This window comes from Acanthisitta chloris, unplaced genomic scaffold (genome assembly GCF_000695815.1).
Source record: "Acanthisitta chloris isolate BGI_N310 unplaced genomic scaffold, ASM69581v1 scaffold40399, whole genome shotgun sequence".
NCBI classification, from domain to species: Eukaryota; Metazoa; Chordata; class Aves; order Passeriformes; family Acanthisittidae; genus Acanthisitta; species Acanthisitta chloris.
In genome coordinates, this window is record NW_008693869.1 from 1 (window position 1) to 20,345 (window position 20,345).

The window sequence follows — 20,345 nt, forward strand, 5'->3', positions numbered from 1 at the left end:
CAGCCCGCGGCGCTGCTCACCCCGCTCGTCCCGCAGTTTCCGCTGGGTAACGGGGCAGGAGTTGCTCGTGGAGCGCTGCAGTTCTGCGGGTCGTGCCTGCAAACGGAGTGTGACCCTCAGTTCCTCGGGCCAGGCAGGAGGTATCACTGGTTCTCTGGATAGTGAACGAAATCTCTCTAATCACATCACATTGTTTTCAAGAGACATAAATGACCAGAGCATGTCCCTTGTGCCAGAGATCACGTAGCTCCAGACAGAGATTGCTTAAGTAGCTTCGGGGAAGTCACGTATGTCTTTCCATCTTGCCTTGCTCCAGTGTCTCAGGGTCACCAGGTTTGCTGCAGTTTTACACTGTGTCACATGCCTCGGTAGGATTAGTGAGGTTAGTCCTTCATCATCTGATACAGTGAGAAACTGAAGAGGAAACATCAGGAGAGCTGTTGGCATTTCACAGCTTTCTCGTCCTGCAGCTTCCTTCAGCTCTGGTTAGCTCCAGTCACCCACAGGTGTGGAAGCTGTGGATCTGCTCTCGGTGGGAGATGGCTTTGCTGTGCCCTCAGCTCTCTTGGACGTGCTGATGTGGTTCAGGGCTCTCTGCCAGAGTTCTGAGGGTTTCTTGGAACTCCAGCGTTACTCAACAGTGGAAACCAAACGCTTCCTCTCGAGAATTCCAGAAAGGAGAGAAAAGATGGATTTTTTTTCATGCTGGAGCAGTTTGCTCTGTTTTCCTGAGCAGCAGCAAAGGCACTTGGAGGCTTTTCTTTTCAACAAATTACTGAATCTTTTCTGTAATCTTTTCAAAAGAAAACTTCTGTGATTAAACCTTTGCAGAAAAGTCTTCAGCTCATTTGTATTCTCCTTGTTCTTCTACATGTCTCACTGTTCCAGGAGCTGATTTTGGGGGGAGAAACAGGCACAGCAGGGTCTCTGAGCCCCAACATGTAGCAGAGGGGCAGGAAAAACTTCACCCTGACCTCAGCTGGGACAGGGATGTAAGCTTAGAATGATGTTTTCTGTTGGCAGAGTTCAGCACAGCTGCTCCCACCGACCCTGAGCAGTGTCAGCGATGGCAGAACTCCCAAGTGCCACACAACTTACCCTGTGGATCCTGTTCTTCTCTTATACAGCAGGTGCAGGTATGTTGGTCAATATTTATTTGTTAAACTGAAGTTTGTACTGACAGCACTTTCCCGTGACCCCCAGGCAGCACTAAGTAACCGCTATGAAACGTGTGACTTCAAACACCAGAAACATCTGTCTGCGAGAATAAATTCTGGGATTTTTCCTTACATTGACCTTTTCCATATGGGCAAGGAAAGTTAGTGTTTTCAAAAAGGAGAGCTGAGGTTTGGGAAGTGACCTGCTGCCCTGTTGCCGGACGCGGTCACCTTGCTGCAGCATGGGCTCGGGCAGCTCTGGACGGAGCCTGCAGAGCTGCTGCTCTTGGGCTCCAGAGTCTGCAGAGGTGTGATCTGGAAGGCACAGGTGCCTGAGCTTGTCAGGCCTGAGGGATGGCACAGCTCTGAGCTCTGAGCTCTGAGCTGTGAGCTGTGAGCTGTGCCTGGCAGGGCAGGCAAGGCTCTGTCAGCCTGGCAGGACACGCGGCTGCGCCGAGTCCGAGTGCTGCTGCCAGCCAAGGGCTGTTGGTGAAGCTCAGCTTTAGGGCCTGAACATCACCATGGGTTTTCCCTTGCATCTTTCGTGATGCTTGATGATAAGCATGAGTTAGGCACATAAAGTCATGGTTTCTCTGAGAAATGACTCTTAGATTTTGCTTTCTGTAATTTCTAAAGCAGTTCCACAGTCGTTTACCGTTCCTTTGGGGTTTGTTTTTTAAAGCAAACCAGAATAGTTAAGAGATAATTTCAAGCAGCCTGTTCCTAAAAGAAAAGGTTTATTGGCTCTTGTGTACTGTGAAATAGTGCAGTTAGAGTTAATAAAAGCACCAGGGTTTGCCAGAGTGCCCTCGGTGGGTTGTCTGATCAGCTAATCCTATGTTTTCTGTAAGTCACCTTTATCAGAACTTGATTTTACAGGGTTGTGTTTGGGTTTGTTTGCCTAGTTAACTACAGGGTTTAAGTTCCTTCAGCATGGTGTACAATTTGAGGATTAAAGAAGAAATTCAGCATTTCAGTTCCGTTTTTGAGCTGCACTGACTCCAAACAAACACTGCACTGTATGTGGTTTCAAAAGGAAATTCTCAAATATCTGAGGTTAAAAAAAAATTGTGTACTAGAGAAGGCAAACCAAGAAGGTCACAGGAAAAGAGTAGAGAATGTAATTTAGAGTTCTGGAAAGACATGAGTACACTGAAAGGCAAGATAAAGTCAAGCTGCTAATGATCATAGATTAACACAGCAGGATTCTTGAGTGTAAGATGATAACACATTGAAACTAATGTCATTCATCTTTAAAGGGCTTAACATGTTGGTGCTTCTGTTAAAGGTACATTTTAAAATGGAAAAAAGAAACTAGCAATAAAATTACAAATGGCAACCAAGTATGAACAACATCAACAGGATAATGGTTCTTTTAAAGCAGAAAAGCAGTGTGACTGTTAAAGTTTTGCAGAAGTTTAACTTGCTGCTTTTCTGAAGATTCTTGGGGTTTTCTTGGGGACTATGTAGAACAAAAGGGAAGTTAACATGGTGCCACCATCCAGAAGGGACATAATAGTGGTGGTTCCTGAGCTGGAAGGGACCCACAAGGATCATCAGGTCCTTACCTACAAGATAAATACGTGGCCTTAGTAACTCAATCAAAACATGTTCCAAACACTTAACAGTAGTAATACCATGGACTGCAGTCAGCTCTGGGTTTATAAGCAGTCCACGTACCAGACAACTTGTAATCAAGTTTTACAGATCCCATTGTGTTGTGTGTCACTTCCACTAAAAGGCATCTGACCATCACACTTGACACTTGCAGATCCTGTCCTGTGTGAGGATATATAACACAAATGGACTACAGGAAAGTAGAAATGTAGGGAAGATAAAGTGAAATTAAGTACTTTGAACAAAAAGAGTTTTTGCTTGGGAGGAATAATCTGAAATGTAGGTACATTGGAAAGCATGAGCCTGTGAAGCAGCAGTGGCTGAAGGACAAGGACCTTGCAGGATATCAGTTGTTGGCAAATGAATGTTGAATTTGCAATGTAAATGACAAGCATGGAGAGTTAACATGCTGAGCCACTTACACAGCGTTGCCACAGAAAACCTTCTAGCAGGATCCTGTAGGAAACTATCAGAAATATCTCAATCAGTAGGATTCTACAACCCAGCCAAAGCTATTTGAAGTTATTTACAGGGAATTAAGATGTAAAGCAGCAAAGAAGGATGTACAGCTTGTGCGAGAAAAAGGAGGTATTGTTACTGTTTAGCAATAAAAAAGAAGTCAGACATCAGAAAAGGCAAAGAATTGTCTGGGATGAAAAAGGATTAGCTATTTCTGGCGGGTTCAGCAAGAAATGATCACATTCCAGTGCCAAGGTTGGCACACTGCTAGTCCCAGTAACAGCAAAACCTTCCTGTCAACGTAGCTCCTCCTCTTCTGTTCTGTGTCTCGTGTGCAGTGCTCTGAGATAATGGAAGGTGGGGCTGGAAGGGAAACTGAGGATTGTGTGTTCCGTTTTCCCTTTCAGTTCCAACAAAGATCTTTTGACTAATGTTTTCTGGTTTTTACTTAAATACTTCCAGTGAAAGAGGTTGTGAATTTGAACATTGGGAGTGCAGAGACTTTGGGCTTTCCTGTGACCCTCAGTGTGACTCTCACTCTCTCCTGGGCTCTGAGGGCTCTCATAACAATGATGAGTAGAAGACAGAACAGGGAATACTGAGAGAAATGAAGAAAAGGTATATGCTAGAAGCAAGTCTGTGACAGGAAGATCTAGGCAGAAGGTGTGCACTTGGGAAGCTTAGAGCCATTGTAGGTAACACATGAGTCATGCCTGTGGGCAGTGATCCTGGTCTGACTCCTTAGTTATCTGCATTTTGGGGTTTGAACCTTTTTTATTTAATAGATGGGATGATGCTGCTCTGTAATTGAATGTTGATGTGCTCTAGATAGGGCTCTTGGAATCAGATTTTCTGTGCTTGGAAGACTGTGATGGATGAGTTGTGCCCTTCTATTTCAATATTACCACTGCAGACTCTTTCTCTCCAAGACTGTAAACATTGACTTCAGGGAGGTGGAGACAGTTGGTGACATGCATCTCTTTCCATTTACCCAGACACAAAAAATGACAGTGGTTTCACTTAACTTGCAGGGGTTTGGTAGCTCTCTTTAGATGGAAAAATTAATGTTTCTGCTTCGTCCAATTTATTCTTTTGATTTTCCTGCTTCTCATTGTGTGTTGCTTCTCCCTAGTTGTGACTGAAGGACATGTGCAGGGGTTTGCATGCTTCACTGACTATGACAAAGAGCTGGTTTGTCACTGGAAGGTGCCTGCACAAACTAACTGCTCCAAAGAATTCCTGCTCCGCTACAGCACAGAGGTTTCTTCTGTGTCGTAAGTGTTCAATAAGATGTTATGTTGCCATTGTTGGAACTTCATATGTCCTATAGTCAGTATTGGCTTTGATTCCCTCCCTCTACCACGGGTGTCTGGGACAAAATGTAATCCAGAGTACTCTTACCAGAAGGTAAATGGGTTGCTGCAATTAACAGCACTCTCTGGTTAATGGCCTACTCTTCTGCAGAACTCTGCACTCTTAGTGCAGAGCAGGGAGTCTATTGGTAGGAGTGGTAGGGCTCTCATAAGTTTACAAGACCTTCATTTCATGCAAAATTTCAACTTCTTCAGGAGAAATCTTACCTAATTTACCAGTCTCTAGCCAGTGTGAAAGGTACTCTCCCCTGGAGCCCAGGTGATTGTCTCTGCATACAGCCCAACTCCATGTTCTGCAGCAGGGCCAGTCAGCATCTCCTTCAAAGGAAGATGCCTCTGAGCTCTCCTATTCCTCTTGGCATGATGACAGCCAAATAACCTCACTTCTACGCTGCAGTTAGCCTGTTTCCTGTCAGACTGTCTGCTCCCTCAGAGGCTGAAGTGTGACAAAGAGTGGTCATTGAGGTCAGTCCTTAGTCTTTTCATTTGTGTGATACAGATATCCAGGGGCTGCCTGGGGAGAGTGGGTGGTTTGATGATACCAGTTTTGGTTTGGAAACACTTCTAGGAACTAAGCTTGTTTGTCTCAGATTTGATTAGCTCTGCACGTTGTGAAGCCTGATTTCACCTCTTCAAGGAATAGTGTGCCACACTCTCTAAACATCACATCATTTTGTGCCTGTTTTTCAGAAATGTGTGTGTTCCTGAGAATGCAAAGGATGATTTGAGGTGCACTTGCACAATATGTGCAGATTATTTTATAGCAAGCCTCACGTATCTTCTAGTTCTGCAGTTCAATGGGACTGATACGTGGAATTACAGTGTTACACCAGCCCTTGTTGGTAAGAAATTGTTTACTTTATCACTGGGACATGTGGTTCCAGGCTTTGCAATCCTAGCTACCTCCTCATTCATGTCACCAGAACAGCTTTTCCTTAGCAGAGGTGAAAAGTGCCATGCTGGCTTGAATTCAAAATCCCTTTGTCTTCAAAACCTGATTCTGGATCAGATTCTATAAGTATTGGAGAAAGCAGAGAGTGATTTTTCCTCTAACTGTACCCTCTCACCTGCCAGCCAGCAGCAGTTTGGGGGCTTAGATTGTCTTTAGTGCATTTTACTTGGCGCTGCAGAACTAAAGGATGAAGAGGAATGTGCTGCTTTCGGTTTCTAGACACTAGGCTGTCCCTACTGAAATTCCTTCCATTCTTCTCTATGTCATACTCAGATTTTTCATGCTAGTTGAATCATGCCCAGTAATTTCTACAGTAATTCCTGTTGGATTATAACAGCCAGTGATAAAAGGTTAGTGACCCTGCTCTTCCACAGGGCAGAGTGCAGACATAGTTTGTGTGTCCCTAGGCCCCAGCTGAGTGTGCTTTTGGTAACGTTTGTCACCTCAAACACTCAGAGAAACCATTCACATACTTAGCCAGGCCAAGGAGCTGATTTTCTCCAGAATACTCGATTGTTGCTGCTGCTTATCAGTCAAATAAGCATGAGCCCACATCAGTTTCCAAGAGACAGGGAGCCAGGACAGCTTGGCTGTGACAGTGCAGCTCTGTGCCTACTCTGCCACAAAGCTGCCACTGTCAGAGCACAGGTTGTTCCTGTTCCTCCAGGCTGAAAGCTGCATACAGTGCATCAAAAGGCTGTACTTGCAGTTTGCTCAGCCAGCTTGAAGAATCAGTGCTTGTCAATGCATACCTTGCAGTTGCTCTGGTTTGGCCTCTATATCCTTGTGCTGCAGCATAGTGAAAAGGGCTAAATGCATTGACTGCAATGGTATTCTGGTCTCTGCTGAGTGCTTGCCTCTCTGCTTCTCTCTGTCAGTGCTTTCCCATTGCCATGTTCTCCTTAATTGTATTTTTTAAAATACAGTTAAGCCGAGGGCTCCCAAAAATGTCTCCATTAAGAGAGTTGAAAATGGTAATTTCAATCTGAGCTGGGAGGAGAGCTGCTCTCCTTCATCCATGCTCTCTGGACTGCCAGTCATCTATGAAGTGAAGTACTGGAGGAAGCAGCACCCAACAGAGGTAAGAGACAGCCAGTCTCTTTGTTTTCTATCTCTCTGGAGCTTTCAGGGTTAAACAGTCCTCAGAAAAGTCTTGAAACCACTTCATGAATACTGGTGTAAGGGCCAGCCAGGGCAAGTCCCACAGTGTTCCTGGTCACACACTTGCCACAGGTCACATTGTCCCAAGGCAGTTCAGCTGGGTGTTCAAGGATTGAAACTCTTGTGACTGCCAGCCCAAAACAGTCTGCAGCTCACAGTAGACAGGGCAGGGATGGAAATACAGTGCTTCTGTTCCCTCAGCTTCACTTGCTCCTTGGGTGTCAGGAAGCTGGCAGTGGCTCCGTGGCGTGCTTGGGCACTTCAGACACCCTCCTGAACAATTCAGCACTCTAGGGCTGGGCTTCTTCTGGTGGAGGAAGAACACACGTGGTGTCGTGTCACAAATACGACCTGCTGATGACAGCAAACTGCAGTATCAAACAGTCAATCACGTGTGGAAGGTCCCTGAAACACATAACACGACCGTTACTTCATTACTCTCGCTAACCCTTCACCTTATAAAGAAATCAAAGTGAACTTTCCCACTTTCTTTTCAGGTTTTTGTAAAAGCTATTAACTACCAGGCAAAAAGCTTCGAGATTGCTGCAAGCTCCTTGAGGAGAGGCTATGACTATGTCGCCAGCCTCAGGTGTAACTACACAGACTACCCAGCCTACTGGAGTGAGTGGAGTGAAGAAGTTGAATTTCACTTCGATGGTAAGTATCAAAAATAGCAGCTTGGTGAAAGGATGGTATAATCTAACAGACCCTGCTGCTTTGCTCTTGGAGGAGAGTTACAGAATCATCTCTTTATCCTTTTGAATGTAATGTGAATGCATCTGTAACAGCTTCCAAAGACACTGAATGTAAACAGACAACTCCTGGGGAAACTAAGAAAGAGAAGACCAAGGGAAGTTGGATTGCTTAACCTTGTGAAAAAAATGTGCTTATCTGTGTAAATATTTCATGAAGTAGACAGCAGGGAAGTGGAAGAGATATTTGAACTAAACAACAACATTGAAGTGAGAGCAAGTGGGTATAAAGGAACAAGATATATTTAGGCTGCAAATTAGGTAGTATTTTAACCATCAGAGGTCTGAGGTTTATACAAACGTCTGAAGAGCAGCAGAGAGAGCGAGAAGCACAGCTGCACTGCAGTGTTGATGGTGGCGCTGTTTTAGGGACTGTGTGGTGGGCTCATCCCCCAGAGCTGGCAGTGGCCTCACAGGACATGTTGGCTCTCCCAGGAACTGCCTGCAGTACTCACACTGCCCCCTGACGCACCACACACCACTGCAGCCAGGGGGGTCTGCTCTTCATGTGCTGCAGGCTTTACTTTACATCCTCTGAGGGAGTGGGTTTTTAAGGTGCAGTGAGGTTGGTATTGCCAGTGCCTGTGTTTAGATGCACATTGACATGGAGATGTCTGTGTTTGTTTAACAGGTTACCAAGTGACACCTGCAGACATTCTGCAGATGGCTGTGCCCGTATCCTGCATACTGATCATGGCAGGATTTGTCATTTGTTACTTCTGTTTTACCAAGTATGTATCATGTTCCTTACAGGTTATAGAGTAAAGGTTTACCCAGGTGCCAGTACTGCTATGGATTAGCTGAATGCCTGGTAGCACAGGAATCTAATGTTTTGGTTATCTCACTGTCTGTGAGCAGAGATTTTATAAACATCAGCTGTGCTCTGTCATTTTCTGGATAGTCTCTATTAACCTTACTAGAATGGGTTTGTTGTAGTGTCCAAACCAGGCTGCACCTGTGGGGTTCATCAGTTTTGGATTCCAATCTTTGCTGGAGTTCCAGGAATGATGGTTAAATATCTTTATTTCTTCTATGGTTTTTTTAGTGGTAATGTGAAAGTGAGATCCTGTCTGTTTCACACATTGTTGCAAAGATGATTAGAAGAAAGTGTGACTGTCATTGTGCAGAGCAGTCACATACCAAACATACAAACATCTTTGCACTGGTTTAATGAAAAGAAGCACTTGGAGATGCACAGAACAAGCATTTCCTGTTGCTGCCATGCAGGTGCCTAAGAGGGAGGGGAGAACAGAAGAGGGAAATGTACACTGATGAAGCCAAAGTGCAGCCAAAACAAACAATTCTCATTCTTCCCTTTCAGAGTGAAGAAAGAATGGTGGGATCAAATCCCAAATCCAGCAAAGAGCCACTTGGTTGTAAAAAATGTCAAGGTAATTGAAAAACTTTCCCTGATCACCAGAAGTAGAATATGTAATAAGTGCTATTGTCTGTTGAGTACAGGGGATACTAAATACAATTCATATGTGCCCAACATCTCACTTGTATCTTTACTAGTTTTCAGTTTTGTGCTACTTTGATGAAATTAAGTTCCCTTTCCACGACTTAAAGCAGAGTCATATGGAAAACCAAATGTAAGTAAGATTAAAAAAAAAACACCTCTGCTTTACAGCATAAAATAGTTTCCTGTTACATAATGTAACTGTCCTTTCCTTTTGACTTCCCAAAACAGAAGTTGCAAGAACTGTCTGGCTCAAAGTTTGTCAAGCCAAAACTTCAAGGCGAAAGATAACATCGGAAATGTTGAGAAATCTTGCAGTTGCTCCAGCAAGTTTGGAGAGTGGTTGCCAAAAGGCAGCAGTGCAGTTTTAATGCCTGAGACAATGCCAGCTGAAGAGACTATAGACATCTGTCAGTGTCTAACAGACAGTGAGGCTGAGAGCCAGGAAGAGACTGATAACCAGTTCACCATGTTTGAGCCTGGTGGGAGCAGCATTGGTGATTTCAGAGAGGACATCGACCACAATGATGCACTAGCTAACCTGTTCGATGCACTCCTGGCAGATGAAGATAACATGCAAGACAATAAAGACCCAGACATCATCACAGCTGAGAATAAAACCTTCAAGAAACTTGATTCAGAAAATCCATCACAGCGAAATCCAGAGGAAAGCGCAGCGCAGAGTCAGCAGCCATGTGATATTTCTCATGCAGGCTCCCTTTTCACCAAAGCCTCTCAAGATGACTACAATTGTAGTACAGCCAGCAAAGAGTCAGAGCAATCAGAAGAATCCTTTGAATCTGGCTATCAGAGCTCCAGCATGAATTCTGCTTCTCTGGATGCAAGAGATCTTCAACATATGGTTCAGAAAAGCCTTTTTCTGTGCAGTTCTGAAAGTAAGCATGACTCTTGTGTCCTGACCCTGGGATCTACAAATAGACCATTCTTTGGGACCAAAAAAGACCAAATAAACAACCCTGCAGACAAGAGTTCTGATGGCCTTGTGTCTGCATCCGTGGGGTTGTGTGGCTCTGCATATAAGAGTTTTGACTCCCTTATGTCTCCATCCCTGGAGCCCTGTGGTTCTGCCTACAAGAGCTGTGACAGCCTTTTGCCTCCATCTGTGGAGCCCAGTGGTTCTGCCTACAGGAGCTTTGATATTCTTGTGTCTGCAGGCAAGGAACCCAGCAGCTCTGCCTACAAGAGCTTCGACGCCCTCGTGTCTCAGCCAGTGACTAACAGCAGCCTGACTCTATCCTTTGGAAGTGCCTGTTCCTCAACACCTTTGACACAGCTGTCAGAGACACCAGAACACAGTTGCAGAGGTCCAATTGCTCAGCCTGCTAGCTATCAGACATGTTATATGAACTGTGCATCTCCCTGCACTGAGCTTGATTTTCCAGACACCTGTTCAGAACATACTGATTTTCCATCCCTTTCCATGCATGCAAATGAAGGTGCTTCAGAATTCCTGTCAGAGGAGGAAATGCATAAGCAAGTAATATATCAAAATGTCCAAAAGAAAGACAATGTAATTTCTTGTCCCATTGCACCTCAGCCAGCTGGTTATCAGCCTTTTGATAGAGCAGGTAAATGTAACAGTCCATACTGTGACAGTGACAGTGAGGTTATCTCTAGGTCACTAGATGAACCTTTTGTTGGTCTTTTGTACAGCAATCTGAGAGAAGCACCAGCAGGTACTGCAACCTGTGAACCTGACCCGAGGACAGAGGACTCTGTGTGTTCAATTGTTCAGGGCTCTGACTGCAGCATTGCCTCAGGTTTAGCCTCTAGTGAGGATGTCACACAGCCCAGTGATGGCAGCTCCAATGAGCTGTCTGGTGATGGCAGCAATGAAAATACCAGCAGGGACAAACAACTGTTGGATTTGTTGGAGCTGAACTGTCAAGATTTAAACAGCAGAGAAAGAACTACAGAGGGGACAAACCCGAAGAGCTTTAACCCTACAGGTAAAGGAATACAAGAGGGCAGCGATACCAGACTGAACACTGCCTGCCACTGCCACCTGCACAACCACTCGAGGGAACCTGGAGGTGCAGGGGGAAGTGAAGAGGTGCTGAAGCATGTGGAAGGGAGGAGGTGTGGCTCAGCAGCCAGCTTGCCAGCATCACTGGACAGCATTGGGCTAGGCTTAGAAAGAAAAACTGCAGAGCCCCTGGAGCTCCAGATCTCAGACAAGGTGTCACCTCATCCTCTTGTGAATAACTCCTGTCCTTCTGATGCTCACACCATTCACAGTGAGGGCTCTAGACTGGCACTTGCAGTTAAAAAAAGCCCAATAGAACTGCTAAGGGAAAACAACAGGAAGAACGAGAAAAAAAAGAAACTGGTCCAAGCCCTTGCCCAAGAGGACAACTGCTATATGGAGGTAGCCTAGCCACATTTGCCAAGACTGAACCAAACTAGTCTTTGGAAATAAACCATATGGCAAATTGAAATGTTGGTTGTCATTTCAATCTTGACTGAAGTGAAGGCTGCTAGAGGTCAGACATGATCCAGTGGGTTGTAGCACTTGTGCCTGCCCAGGGCTGGCAGCCAGGAAGTGGTGCAGGCTCCTGGGGACAGCTGGGGTTAGCACCCAGCAGTGGCAGCTGCAGCTCTGCAGGGGCAAAGTCAGAGCCGAAATGTCTCCAGCTGTGAGTGATCTCTAAAGGGAGCAGGAGCAGGAGTTGTTAGAACAGCTCCTGTGGTTATCACCCTGGCTGTGTGTTGCTTGGGAAGCACACAAAGGTGATGTGGAAGGTGCTGATACACCTGGAAGTAGGACACAGGTGCAGGTCAAAGAGGAGGTGATTGACTTACCACCCAGCTCCCATAACTTATTTCTTTTGGGGTGGGAGTGGTGTCCTGTGTTCCATCCTCCATCCCCAATACTTCAGCCGTCCAGAGCTATTGCCAGGCTACGACACACAGGTAGGTTTCAAGTGACAGGTTTTCAGCCCAAGCTGGTGATCTGCCCCTCTGGGCAGTGTGTAGGAGTTGTGACTTTGGGCTGGCAGTGAGGGGTCTGGACTGAGCTCACCACCCAGGTGCCAGCCTGTGCCTGCAGAGGCAGCTCACCCTCCTTCCCAGAGGCTGGGACCCTCCAGGCATGTCCTTTTTGCTAGTAGAGTGTTCCTGCCAGGACACAGAATTCCTGAGCATGGTAAGTGTATTTTCAGTGGTTTTCAGTTTGTGTTGAAAGGCTGCAGTGTAAGTCAAGGCTTGTGCCAAGTTTTAGCCTAGTTCTAATGGCATTTATTACTCACTCGCTCCACCTCCACATCTTTCTCACCTGGCTTCCTACCAAATATTAGCAACCTGACTCACCACGACTGAAATGGGTTCCTGAGAAAAAAGGCACATGTATTCCCAGTTCAGGAGAGGCTAGTTCTGGTACATTGTTTCTCCATTGCACGAATGCCACAGCCTTGGCTTTTTTTTTTGTTTGTATTCTGAACGGTGCTGGCTCCTTGAAAATGTGTACAGATCAGCTGTTGGCAAATTCCCATCAGTTATGAGGTTCGTCATTGCCTGTGGAAAATTAATTGCCACAAGACCAGGTTGAGACTAGTATGCAGCAGGAGCTTGAGGGTGTGCGGTCAATTTAACTTAGCACGAAGGAGGGGTCAGCTTTTTTAGCTCTGCATCTTGCTTTGTGACCCTGCATTGTTGAGGCAGGGTGTAAGGATGTCCAAGTGTTCATCCACCATCAGCTACAAACTGTGTCTAGGAAAACCAGTTCTTTTAAAGTGTTGCATTCTGGCAGTGAAAGGACCAAAGGAACAAAGGGTTAGAGAACCAGATAAGGGGGTTGTGGCTTCCAAACCCCTGCTCCCCACTCTGCTTACCTGTGGGGATTCTGTGACAAAACTTCTTAGTGAATAGAGGCTGAGAGGACAGTTGGCTTTCTCCTAGCCATGTATTTTCTGTAGAAGACCCCTTAGGGACCATGATTTGTGCAATTTGTGCTCTGACTCTGGCAGAGCTCAGTGTAAGTGCCATTTGGTACGCAGTTGCTTTCACAGAGGACAGATGTTTTGTACTCATTGCTGGGGGAGCTGTCCCGGGACAGTCGTTTGCAGACTCTGTGGGGTCTGCCCAGGCTCCCACGTGGGGATGTATCATGAGCTCATTACCTGGAATCTTGGGGTTTCCACCAGCTGCTGTGGCTGAAGCAGCCAAGCTGTGCCCTCGGCGTTTGCTCAGACTTCGCCGCGGTCGCAGGTTGGAAGCAAAGCAGCAGCTCAGCAGGGACCTGCGGGCACGACTGCTGTCTCTCAAAGCAGGGTGCTCCAAAGCAGAGGGAAAACACAGGTGAGGGAGAGGACACTTTCCAGGTGCTTCACTAACACCACCAAAGTTAACTCTTGCCGAAGTGCCAAACCTCGGGGTGTTTGCCCGGAGTGCTCAGGAACAGCTGTCACAGCACTGAGGAGCTGCTGAGTCCTGAGCCTTCTCGTTCCTTCTGACAAGCTGAGAAAGCAATGTTGAGAGGAACTCTACGTCTCTGCTGGACTCTGGCCAAAGGTGCTTTGCTCTATTTGTCCCTTTTGCAGTCCTGCTTCCAACCTGTCCCTTCTGTGGCTTTCTGTAACATGGAGATTTCCACACCATTGCTCTCTACTCCTCCAGCAGAGCTGCAAGAAGAAAGAGGAGGAGAAAGGGCAGCGGCCCTAGATGAACAGAGTGGGGAACTGGCTGCTGTGGCAAATTAAGCTGCAGAAGAGGGAGGAGCAGCTGTTTGGTTCTTTTTTATCTCTTAGCCAGAATACTCTCTATAAAGCTCTGAGCATCTGTGTGGGAGACTTAAAATTCTGTATTCTCATGGCAAGAGTTGATACAGTACAGGCTATGCCTTGGGAGAGGGATGACTGTGCTAGACCTGCCACAGTCCATTGAGTATGGCAGGGATGCAACAGAGCTCCTGTCCCAGTTCAGTGATGGATCAACCTTTGTCTTGCCTGTGCTCCACAGTGTAACAACAGGACATTCACAGCAATGTGGTGTTTGTCTTCTGTTGAAGGTTAGCGACTTGGTGACTAACACGTAGCATTGGGACTTTCCTACTTGCTGCTGTTTCCCCAGCTCTTAGACATGGGGAAATTTGGCATAAGCTGAAGAGTTTGAGGTTGGCTGCTTCTCCCCAGCTCAGCTACTGCTGGTTTCACTTGCAGTGAGCCACCCACACAGCAACAAGAATTACACTGGGCTGAGAAAGCACTGGGCTGCATTCTGGGGGTAGAATTTCCACATCTGGCTCAGGGTTGTAACCAATCCCCAGTTCTTGTCTTGATGCCCTGGAGAGTGGCTGTGAGAACCAACTGTGCACTGGCCATGACTGGCTATGGAGCCACTGCCCGTGGTGAGTAGGCAGTTGAGGTCTGGAGGAGCTGTCTTGTGCTGTGCTGGAATTGCTGACCAGTGCACATGTCTGGCAGGCCTTGGGCTTGAAGGTTGTGCAGGGCAGTTCACTTTGAACATGCTGCCACAGTCAGAGGTTGAAGATAACTGGCGTGTTTTTCACCCTGTAAGAGGTGCCAGAAGCTGTCCCAGGCACACTCTACTGCTGCTCCCAGCCCCAGGTGTGGAAGGGCTGCTGTGAAAGGGGCCAGGCAGCATAGGTGGGACATGCTGATTTTTGACATCATGTGGTAAAACAAAGCTCCACAAGATTCAGGTGAGGCTTTTGCCATAAATAGCTGTGTGTCAGCAGCAGAGCTTTGGTCTTGGTGTACCCCCAGGTTCTGCCAGAACTGCCAGCTCAGGTGAGCACTGTGGGAAGGTGTGACAGGCTTGCTGACCTTGTGCAGAGAGCATGTTTTGGGCATGTTTTGCATGGTGCAGTGCAGGGTGTTGGGTTTGCGTCTGAGCAGAGCTATAGGTTTCTGTTCCAGATGGTCAGGGTGAGTTCACAGGCACAGTCATTCCTGTTTCTGTTTACCAGCATGTGTCTGGTGATTTCCTAAGAGAAGATACAAGCCTCTCTGCAGTCTCCTCCATGTGAGCAGGACGTATGTAATCACAGCTCTGTGAAGGTAAGCTCTTTTCCTCAGGCAGGAGTCAAAGTGATGTTCTCTTACTACAGCCTTCATGCAGATTGGGATATGGTGGGAAACAAGAGGCTGAGCCCAGTGTTGGTGGCAGAGAAAACTGGCAAAGGCAGAAGGGAGTAGGAGGGCAGGGTGCCAGGGTCTCTGCAGGTGGCACTCGTCATTCCCCAGACTGAAAGTAACGCACTCCTCCCTCCCCTGCAGCATCCTGTGTCAGCTCACAGCCACTACCTGGGGAGCTTCAGTGTTTTTCAACCTGCTGCTTTGCTGACTAACACCTCTGCTTTCTGCCTGGCTCATTCATGCTTTAGCCCATTTCCTGGGCTTTGAGGCGGTTTCTTCTATTGCTTTCCCTTCCAGTAGAACACAGTTACTCATGTCTCAGCTGTTCTCCTGTGATTTTTTACTTACTGTAATGTATGATTTTCTTCCTTCTAAATGTCACCTAAAGGTGCCTTTGACCCTAGAGTTACGCCAGGTCTGTATCTTTGACCGTGCTGAGGATGTTGGTTTAATTCCATTGCGACTGGAAGAAAATACAGAGATAGTACTGTTTGTGTGGAGTTTTTTCCCCAAATCATGAACCTAATAACTACAAGTCTCACTAGTTCTCTCTCCTAGAGAAAGGAATCGGACTGATTTTGTGTCAGGGTAGGTTTAGGTTGGATATGAGAAAAAGGTTCTTCCCCCAGAGGGTGTCTGGGCACTGGAACAGCTCCCCAGGGCAGTGGTCACGGCCCCAAGACTCAAGAAACATTTGACCAATGCTCTCAGGCACATGGTGTTGCTCTCAGGGACATCCTGTGCAGGGCCAAGAGTTGAACTGGATGATCCTTGTGGATCCCTTCAAGTCTGAAGATTCTTTGGTTCTGTGAATTGCCAGCTCTGATTGTTATTTCCTCTGTGTGTACTCTTGCTGATAAATACATAGATGTTGCCCTTCTTCCAGTCATGTGAAACTGGTTTTGGGTTGTGAATAACTCTAGCAGAATCTACCAAGCCTTCCCTGGTGTGCCCTTCACACTTGCCTCTTGGTGAATATTACTTGCCACTGTGGGCTGGGCTGAGATTACATTTTTAATGAGTTACTTTGAGAAAATCTGGCTTTTAGGTGCAATATGTTTAAATTCATAAAGCAGTTGGTCTTAGAGTGCCACCAGTGTTCTTGTTTTAAAAATTAGCTATGTAATATCAAATGCATATTATTGCCCTTTCCCTTCTTCCTCTGCCCAAATAAACAGTACTCACACACCTTGGTGAGTCCTCTATAATTAGGGAGCAAGATCTGCACCACTGCCCTGGTCTGCTATCCTCACAAGAGAAGGATATTACTAACTGCCTGGGAAATGTCTAGCTTAGCTGCTCAGTCTCATTGACCCTGTGCTGTCCCACACTGTACTCAACAGTGGTGACAATCTCCACAACCCACAGGTGACATCAGCTGAGGCAAGTCTTTTCTAGAAGCTTGGGCCTGACACTGTGCCTGTAAGTGACCCACAGAGCGTGCAGAGGGAAGAGCTGGTCTTACAGAGACTCTGCTCCAAAGACCATGAGGAGTAGCTTCTGGGCTAAGCAATGGGACCTTCTCCATGCATGTTCTAACAGTGTACAAACAGCACCTGGGCCAGCCCATTTACCAGCAACTACCTGGCAAGCATGGTCAAGAGCCACCTGCCCTGGCCTGAGTGGTGGTGCCAACCACCTGTTTTTCCCAGGGTGAATCGGAGGCATGAAGGGCTGAACAAGGAGCCCCCTCATCCTGCACCCTGCTGCTCTGTGTCTGTTTCACTGCTGCGGTCTTCTTGGGTTATTGGCTCCTTGTTCTTTACCCTCTTACCACCATGCTACGCTGTGTGCCAAGTCCCTCCATTGGTGCTGCTTCTTTCCTTCTTGCCCAGGGACACAATGTGGCTCCTTGCAGCCCCTTTTCAGTAGGGCATAGGTGAGTTGACCAACTCACCTCAGTGTCAGCCTCACAATGTGCAGAGCACCAGCCCAGACAGGCTACAGGTGTGAGACAGGGCAGGGTGAGCCCCTTACCTGTGCAGGAGCCATACTACTTCCCTGCCTGTGGTCTGAGCATTGGTGCTGTTGCCCTGGTCCTGGGGTCTTTTGAGGATGGGTGGAAGCTGAGCTGTCTCCAGCATGGCACGTGCTGTACTATGCAGTTAGGCTTAGCCTTTTAATGCCTTGACACTGATGCCTCCTCACTGCAAGGGTCTAACTCCACCAGCCCCACTATGACCTTTTAGATACAAGGCTGGTGAGTTTGTGTCTGCTCTCCCACCCTTTTCTCACATAAGAGAGCAGAGTACAGTAATAAGTGCTGTGTGGGTGTTTGGACCTGAATTCATCACCTCCTCTCACCACATCCTTCTGTCAGCACAGTAATACCGATACGGCAGTGACGTCAATCTCCATGTATTGCTGTGTATTCCAACACACCACGGCCCTGGGCTGTGCACAAGTAAGCTTTGCTCTTCTCAGTGCTGACGAGACTGGCCTGCTCCCCAGCTCCTGTGCAGGCAGGGTCTGCAGTAGCAGTTACGATTTAGCCAGGCTGGCCATGGATGTGTTGGAGGGCTGAAATGCACAGGACGGGGCAGGTAATGTCCATGTTTCCTTCCCTACTGCCAGTTTGTTCCTGCTTGGTATCTGCAACTTCACTGTCAACCTTCATCAGAGCTGACGTGGCCCTTGTGCCCCTGCTGTCATTGCCCTTGGCCTCTGCTGGCCAGCCAGAGCCACCCCCTGTCTCCCTGTTGCTTCTGCTGTGTGATTAGATGGCAGTGTGCATCGATGATGGATTGTCTCCAGGAAGGAACCTTGTTTGGGCATATAACTGTTGGACTGTGTCTTCCACTCTTTTTTGCTTGTGTATAGCAAAATTCATTTTCTCATCTTGGCAATACCAGGTTTTATTTTTTTTCTTTTTCACTTCAGTTGAATTCTTAATTAGTTTTATTTTGGTTTCTTGTTTGGGAATTTTTTTGTGGAAGTTTTGTGTTTCCTGGAAGCACTTCACACTGTGAGCTTAGACTGCATCCATCTTTGGCAGCTCAGAGCTTTGTACTTCCAGATCCTTAACAAAAATAATCTCTGTAAGTGTCTGTGTCTCTACTGGTCCTGTTTCCTGTTCTCTGGTGTATTAAAACCTTTAGCATCATTTACACATGCACATCTATGTGAATGGCTAATCAGCTTTCTTGCTGTGGTCTCACCTGCTGTTCCCCAGGACACTAAGGGATTGCAGTAGTGGTTCACAGCAGCTGTGCAGTGCTTGATATTTGATAAGAATTGACTGTTTCAAAGCTGCATGGAGCTCACTCAGGGACCTCATTTCACAGACAAGGAAACTGAAGTGAGGTGGTAGAAAGGACTTTTCGAATGCCAGACAGAGAATAAGTTCCTGCCTCTGCTCATTGCCCACTGCCATTCCTCCCTCCAGGGGAACAGTCATGTGCTGACAGATGGAAGGAAATGGAAAGGCTGAAACAAATGAGGGATTTTGGGAAGGTGGGAGCTCAGTCAAAGGCTGGGATTGAGGCTCTCAGGGGGCCTGGCTGGAGGAAGCTTCAAATCAGGGGCTGCACCACTAGAAGTCATAGTAATGACAAGAGTTACTACACAGAGAAGACTGGGAGAGCTGGAGCCAAAAGGGTGAGGAACAGGTGTTTCCTCAAGGCCATGTGTAATGCAGAAAGAAGGGCTGGAGTGTGGAGGAGGGAGCAGCAGGTGAGGGAGGCTGGCAGGGTGCCTGGAGCTGTGCTGCCCAGGCAGGGTGTGTTGGGCAGGAAAGGAGGAGCAGCAGCCACAGCACAGGGTGAGATGCCACAGCCACCGAGTGCCTCGCTCGCCTCACCCAGCACTGCGCCCCGGCGCGTCCCTCAGCCTGCTCGGGGCTTTCTGCTGCTGCTAAATTTATTTTGTGTTCATTATTTGAGTAAACCTGGGGAATTTTTAACGCCACAGATGTTCCTCAGGGTGTAGAGGCCACACTGGGTTCTTTCTGCTGAGCAGCTGTCTGAGTGTTCACTGTTGGTGGCAGAGGCAGCACAGGCACCACTGGGTACCCACAGCCCCAGTGTTTACACAGGCTGGGGACACAGGGATCCAGAGCAGCCCCACTGAGAAGGACTCGGGGTGCTGGTGGGTAGAACACGGGACATGAGCCACCATGTGCACTGACAGCCCAGAGAACACCATGTCCTGGGCTCATCCCCACAGTGTGGCAGCAAGGAAAGGGATTGTCCCCCTCTGCTCTGCCCCAGGTGACCCCACTGCAGTGCTGCCTCCAGCCCTGGCACTCCCAAGATGAGAAGGACATGGAGCTGCTGAAGTGAGTCCAGAGGTGGCTGTAGAGATGCTCCAAGGGCTGAAGCCTCTCTGCTATGGAGACAGGCTGAGAGAGCTGTGGGTGTCTAGCCTGGAGAAGAGAAGGCTCTGGGGAGACCTTCTCGTAACCTTCCAGTATTTATACTCTGCAGGGAGCAAATTGGAAGTCTTTCTGTGCATATCCATGTGTTTCTGTAAATGTTTAAATACTGTGAAAACACAGCTTTCCTGTTATGTGGCCTGGGGGCCTGGTCTGGGAGCAGGGGTTGTGAGCTGAGCAGCTGTTCGTTTGCGATGCCCGTTCCTCACACTGCTTTAAACACCCTGCTGGGCCCTCCTCTAAAGGCTTCCCTGTAGGTTCTCCTCCCCAAACTGCATCAGGACAGCCTTTCCCTGCAGTCAGCACTGTACATCCTTCTCTTCTGTGCCACATGGGAGGCTGGTTTTTGCTATTGGGCTTTTTCTAGTCTGCCTTCCTGGAGTCCTTTAACTAGATATTTCATGCTTATTTAACCATGGGTACGCCAGATGAATGAGTTCTCACAATCCTTGCTCATACAGACCCACAGTGATGCTCAGATTCCATTTGACTAATTCACTCCACAGATGTCTAAGCAGCAGCAATGTCACTTCTCTTAGTGGCAAGGCATTTCTAGTTGCAGGGAACAAATGAAGAAAAATGAGTTAACACTTAACCCAGGAGGTTTCCTGTTGCATGGATAGCCTGAGGCTGCAGTGGCTTTGCTGCTTTCTCCCTGCACATGCTGGCAAGGAGTGGAGACCACTGACCTCATTTATGGCCTGTTGGCTGTTGGTCATTCCAGCTTAGCCCCTGGAGTAGGTACACACAGGAGAGCTGAAATTACTTGCCTAAATGAGGCACTTTACTTTTAGACATTTAAATGAAACCAAGATTAATTCCACCTCGACCTTTGTCATCTGAGTAGATGTCTGAGCTGAGCTTTTAATTGGTCATGGAGTTTTTGTTTTTCTTTTTGCCCCCCCAGGACATCCAGTCAGAACCAAC

The 20,345-nt window shown here is 47.3% G+C and overlaps 1 protein-coding gene across 1 annotated transcript; it reads left to right on the top strand.

Moving 5' to 3' along the window:
* Positions 1-4,365: 4,365 nt before the first annotated feature.
* Positions 4,366-10,643, top strand: IL4R (interleukin 4 receptor; the record flags this gene model as incomplete). Its single annotated transcript, XM_009083195.1, has 10 exons — positions 4,366-4,507; positions 5,297-5,448; positions 6,485-6,639; positions 7,217-7,376; positions 8,103-8,202; positions 8,793-8,862; positions 8,987-9,063; positions 9,162-9,613; positions 10,106-10,161; positions 10,605-10,643. Coding segments are annotated over 10 exons (1,403 nt in total), but the record flags the coding sequence as incomplete, so codon positions are not given.
* Between the last annotated feature and the right edge of the window lie 9,702 nt (positions 10,644-20,345).